The sequence below is a fragment of the Cyprinodon tularosa genome, unplaced genomic scaffold (genome assembly GCF_016077235.1).
Source record: "Cyprinodon tularosa strain WSP-4 unplaced genomic scaffold, ASM1607723v1 ctg878, whole genome shotgun sequence".
Taxonomy (NCBI): Eukaryota; Metazoa; Chordata; class Actinopteri; order Cyprinodontiformes; family Cyprinodontidae; genus Cyprinodon; species Cyprinodon tularosa.
In genome coordinates this window covers 187,906-193,905 of record NW_024039649.1, presented here as the reverse complement: position 1 = coordinate 193,905, position 6,000 = coordinate 187,906, and the positions used below count along the sequence as shown (strand labels likewise).

The following is a 6,000-nucleotide window of genomic DNA, read 5'->3' as shown; positions in this document are numbered from 1 at the left end:
GTCTACCTGTCCGCTCTCCAACGAGTCCCCTCTTCACTAGGTCAACCCACACAGACTGGATTCGAAGCGAGAGAAGAATGTCCCCAAACGTGAGTCCCTTACCAGTGTAATCCTTACGGCATCCAAGATTCCCACGGTACCTGAACTCACCTCTGTGAACTTCCCTCCTCCCTTCCAGTTCCGGTTCACCCCCCCTCTGAGTACCAGATCCAACCCCTCAACCTTTACCACAATAAACCTGTTAAACCTTTGCCTTGCTCTCTGAGTGGTTCTCTGCATTTTGGGTCAGATCCCTAAATAAATCATGACAATCAGTCCATTTGCTGCACATGTTCAGAAAGGTCCAAACAGACAGCAGCAAACCATTTGAAAACAAACCATGCAAAGAGCAGTGTTGCCAACTTAGCGCTTTAGTCGCTATATTTAGCCACTTTTCAGACCCCTCTAGCACTTTGATTTCTAAAAAGCTCCTAGCGCCAAATCTAGAGACTTTTTTCTGCTACTGGAGACTTTGGAGACAACATCTAAAAGCAGCGAACTCTGCTCCCCAGAGCGAGTAGATTGGTAACCCCGCCTCCTGCTCTCCTGTATCTTGTCTGCTGTCATGATTCATGCAGCTATTATTTCATCCAAATGAAAAATGGAGAACAGATAAGCAGATCATGGCTTGTCTACAGTGAAAAGAAGGACTGGGTTATTTACTTTGGCCTTTTTGGAAACACAGGAAGGAGCAATCAGCTAAGTGAGCTTAGTGCTTGGAAAAAATCTTTCATTCCTTTAGAGACAGCATGAAAAGTCAGCTGAGTACAAAACATAGAGAGGAAAACAAGAAGAAAAGGGACAAGAAGAGAGGGACACAACCTAGAACAGATAATGGATGTCTGTTCTATTAACATTTCTCTATCTGGAGAATGGGGCAGTTTGATGTGTTGTCTTCTCAATTCAGAGGGCCCCCTGCCTGTCTTTGCCTAGGACCCCAAATTTCCTAAATCCACCCCTGCTTGTCCTGGATTCCAATAATTGGCTTGAAATTTTGATTTTCAAAGTATTTCACTGAGTGCCCTATAGAGGTTTAATGATTAAGCGATTATTGAATTAATTGATTCAATAATCAATTGTTTCAGCCAGCTGACAGGCCGTTTCTGAAAAGCTGAATAAACCATTAAATAAAATCCCCTTGCCTACATTTTATAGACTGAACATCCTGCAGGTTTATCTCTGTTTTTACAGCATCTTGTTCTGTAACGGATGCAGTGAAATGAAAGAAAACTGTTTGAATCCAGCTTCATCAACAGATGATATACAATTCATCCATTTTATTTCTCTCTAGAGAGTTCAGTCTCTCTCTCTCTCCCTCACACTGAGACTAACTCCTCCTCTTCAGCGGATACTGCTGGCCTCCTTCTTCTGCGCCGTCCTGACTGAGAAGCGAGCAGCGACCGACGGTGGATGAGGCGCAGCACCATCCACTGCAGTTGGGCGCAGGACCGAAGCATGCCCCAGGGCAGCCATGACTTGCTCGGCGTCAGACAGCGAGAAGATTGTGATAAACTGCGGCGGAATCCGACACGAGACCTACCGGAGCACTTTAAAGACCCTGCCCGGCACGCGCCTGTCCTGGCTCACCGAGCCTGACGCCTACAGCAACTTCGACTACGACCCGAAGTCGGACGAATTCTTCTTCGACCGCCACCCGGCCACCTTCGCCTTCATCCTCAATTACTACCGCACCGGGAAGCTGCACTGCCCCAATGATGTCTGCGGGCCGCTGTTCGAGGAGGAGCTCGCCTTCTGGGGCATTGATGAGACTGACGTGGAGGCGTGCTGCTGGATGAACTACAGGCAGCACCGCGACGCAGAGGAAGCCCTGGACAGCTTCGAGACTCCTGAGCCAGACGTACCGGAGGATGATCCGGCGCTCACCGGCGGGGTGGACGGAGACCTCAAGCGGCTGTGCATGCAGGAGGACGGCCGCAAAGCGACTTGGTGGGAAGTATGGCAGCCCAGGATGTGGGCGCTGTTCGAGGACCCTTACTCTTCCAAATACGCCCGGGTGAGTGGTCGGATGGGTGTCAGCTGCCTGGCAGCGAGAAGCTTCTGGGGGTCTTTGTGCTCTGCGGAGAGTTTGCATGTCCTCCATGTGCATGCAGCGGTTCTCTCCGGGTACTCCTGCCTCCGTCCACAGTGCAGAAACATGCCTGTTAGGTTACCCGGCGGTTCTAATCGGTTCAGGTCTATGTCTGCATGGTTGCCCTCTGAGGGACTGGGGAGCTGTCCAAGGTCCTGATCTCTCAGATCTGATCCCCTCCTGTGCTCATTTTCCAGAGACTTTCTACATTTCTGGGCGCTCTATTCAACAAGAGTCTACATTTCCTAGATTTTAGATTTAATGCGGTTTTTTTAAACCTTTAGCACTACAGAAACAAGCTGCAGTTGCTTTCATGTTTCCCCACAGCAGTGTCAGTGCAGCTGGTCTGGGAGATACTCAGACTTTCTCTCTGGTTGGATGTTTACTTTGTTGACTTTGTAAGTGTGGTGATTGGTGGTGTGTGGGAATATTTTCATATATTATTTTTTAAATTCAGTCTATTTTTCTCTCTATGTTAGAATCATTTCTATAACAATCTGAGCTGAACGGTTTTTATTGATTCCGTTTGATTTTATCGATTTTATTGTAACCGAGAAATAAAATCAAAATATAAAAGAAAGTTGAAACGCAGATAAAAGAAATAAAAATACTGAGAAAATTTCCCGGGATGCTGTAACGACATGAAACAGTGCAAAGGAACAATCAAAGACCTTTTTAGCTGAGGAAGATCTAAGTCTGTACTGCAGAGTAACACGCATACGCTTCCATCTAAAGGTCACAGCAGGCTGATTTAAAAAAATATTATTTGCTATAAATGACATCAGAGACACATACTGCTGTTCATGTTTAAAGAGACTTTCTTTATAGAAACTGCTTCCACTCAATTGCAGATATCTTTTTAGGGGGGAGGGGGGTCGGGGGATATGTTGTGCAGCGAACAGTTTGTCCTCAGAGCTGCTGTGTTAAACTGGAGTAAAATGGGTAAGATAAGTGGCTGAGTGAGTTTGACACGGCGCTGCAGATTGTTGCGTATGAGGCTGCAGTGGTAGATAGCTGGTTGGTTTCTGCATCTGTGACTTAAGGAACAACAGGGATGTTTGGGTTAATGTTCTGCTGGGAAAACTCAGGCATTTAGTCCAACTCTTCAGGTTTGACCTCAGACGCAGGGACGTGCACAGATAGACACTAGGTGGTGCTGGAGCACATTCAATTAAATTCAGTTTATTTCTATAGTTTATTTCTATAGCTCCAATTCCCATCATGTCATCTCAGGTCACTTTCCAGTTCAACCAGATCATCCAGTCAGATTGATCCAAAGTTTTTTATTTAAGGAAAACCAGCTGATTGCATCGACTCATTGACTCTTCAGCAATCCCTCACACTAAGCATGCTTGTAGCGACAGTGGAGAGGAAAAACTCCCTTTGAACAGGAAGAAACCTCCAGCAGAACCAGGCTCAGTGTGAGCGGCCATCTGCTGGGGCCCACTGGGGTTCAAGGAGACAGAAGCAGACATAGAAAAAGAAGCATAGATACAAAAGGCAGCTGTAAAAGGCGGCGCCGTCCAGGAAACACACAGCCAGGCAGACGAGCTCCGAGCCAGCTCCCATGTCAGAGGATGAAGAGAGCACATCCAGTTAGTCACAGTCAGAGAAACAGGACTACACTGGAAAACAGGCCAAGCTCCAACATCTAGAAACAAAGGTGTTGATGGCAGCAGCACAGCTGATATTTCTCTCCAGGATGGAGTCACAGCCAAACAGGACCAGACCAGATGAAGCTACTATGAGAAAAAGCAGAGAGAGCAGAACGTTAGAGATTGAACTAACAGATTCTGCAGAGTGGGAGAATAGAGATAGAATGAAGCAGAATGATGAAATAGGGGTCCCTATGTCCTCCAGCAGTCTAAGCCTATAGCAGCAGAACTATAGAGATAGCTCAGGATAACCTGAGCCACTGCTATTAAATATTAAATAGTGTAAGGAAATCTAAGTAAAACTCTTTCCCCAAAATTCATGTTTTATGTAACAAAAATATTCTATTCCACTTCTGAAGCTCCAATTCTTACTGAAGCTTAAATATCCAAAGCAATAATTATGACGAATTCTCTAATAGAGCTTACCTCACCAAAAAGTCCCTTTTTCCAGTGTATTATCTCTCCAACCTGACCCAGAATAAAGCTGAACTGCTCTGGGAGACATTCTGCCTGGTTCCGGTGCATCAGATATTATGATATGAAGCCTGCAGACCTGACAGCAAACCTAAGCATCTTCTCTGAGCCATGGGAATTTGGCTTCTCTAACAGAAGGCAGTCTGTGTTGATTCAGCTTATTTATATAGAGCCAATTCACAACACACGTCATCTCAAGGGTCCTGTGATCTGCACAAACTGGAGGAACTGGTGCTGGACTGGTTAGAGGGAAATACTGAGGAAACAGTATCAGAGTATCAGATGGATCAGTCCTTAAAGGAACATTTCCAAAGACATCTAAAGGTGCAGAGCAGGAAAAGGAAAGAAAAGCATCATACATCACCAAGCAAAGAGGAAAAATAAATAAACATTTTCTAGGCGATAGAAATATCTGAAAAGATGGGTTTTCCGACCTGATTACTTTAGTTCATTTTAGGAAAGACTAGAAGTTCCTGATTATCTTTAAATTAGATCTGAGTATTGTTGAATCTCATCTTTGCTTAATTAAAAAACATGTGCACAAAACATTCAGCTTATTTCAATTCTATTCATTTTATTTCTATAGCTCCAATTCACATCTAGTCATCTCAGGTCACTTTCCAGTTCACCAGATCATCCAGTCAGATTGATTCAAAGTTTTCTATCTAAGGAAAACCAGCTGATTGCATCGACTCATTGACTCTTCAGCAATCCCTGACACCATAAAGTTCTCTTTAATAAACAGAATCAGATAAATAAATATCCATATATTTACATGAGCATCGGAACATTTTGGAATTTCTTCAAGAAATAAAATTATTTTATTGGTTGTTTCAGAAAGTGAAACTCAGTGAAATTCTATGGAGTATAATTTTTTAAGCCTTAATGTTGATGATTATCATTAATGAAAATATTACATGGGACCAATAAAACCGGCTCATTTAAACAGCGGAAATCGTTTCAAAGCAACCTTTAGCTCCTCAGCATTATTGGATTGTCCCTCCTTGTCAGTGGATTCTCCTTTGGAGCGATTCTCTTTGCTTTCTAAAGGAGCGCAGTAACATTTTGGTCGATGAACTGGCTGTTGGTACCTTTTGGTATTACAAAAAAAGTTAAAAATCAATCCACTGGACTTTGTTTCCAGGTTTGAAGACGTTTCTCTTCCATCCAGGAAGCTTTTTTAATTCAAAATGTCAGAAATAGCGTTTAGTTCCAGGTTTTATCCAGCAGCCCAACAAAGCCTGGTTTTAGTTTAGAAAACATGCAAATAGAAACGGATGAACGGGTCCCCCCCTTTGGAATGGGGGTCGTTTGGCTTCTTTGTTAGCCTGCAATGCCCCATACCTGTCTATGTCTCTGAAAGGGGGGTCGTTAGAGGGAATAGTTGTCCTGGCTGGACAGGTGAGGTCTTCTGTTCTCCTGTACAGGGCTTGGAGCTGCGATGATAGCGGGAAGGAATTGACTCTATCGCTGCATTGAAGGTTTTTGAAAGCTGAAATCTTTTCTTTCTTTCTTCTTCTTCCTACCTTTGGCGGTATTGGAAGCTGTCAAGTCCTACTGGAAAATAAAATTTTCTCCTCAAATAAGGCTGCAAACAGAAGGAAGCATGAAGTGCTCTAAAATGTTCCAGTCCTGGAGGTTCTGTGTCTTTGCTTTAGTGCTGAGTCACATCGTTGGGTCTCTGGGGAACTTGACTTCAGACTGAGGAGGTGATTGAGCCATTTGGACACAGAACCTCCTGGA

General features: G+C 44.1%; 1 protein-coding gene across 3 annotated transcripts in view; it reads left to right on the top strand.

Annotated features, from left to right (window-relative positions):
- The first annotated feature begins 1,510 nt into the window (after nucleotides 1-1,510).
- Nucleotides 1,511-6,000, top strand: part of LOC119775559 (potassium voltage-gated channel subfamily C member 1-like) — a 110,324-nt gene continuing 105,834 nt past the window's right edge. For all 3 annotated transcript variants that reach the window (XM_038273578.1, XM_038273577.1, XM_038273576.1), the window contains exon 1: nucleotides 1,511-2,053. In XM_038273578.1, the coding sequence (XP_038129506.1) occupies nucleotides 1,511-2,053 (543 nt within the window). The remainder of the gene's footprint in view (nucleotides 2,054-6,000) is intronic.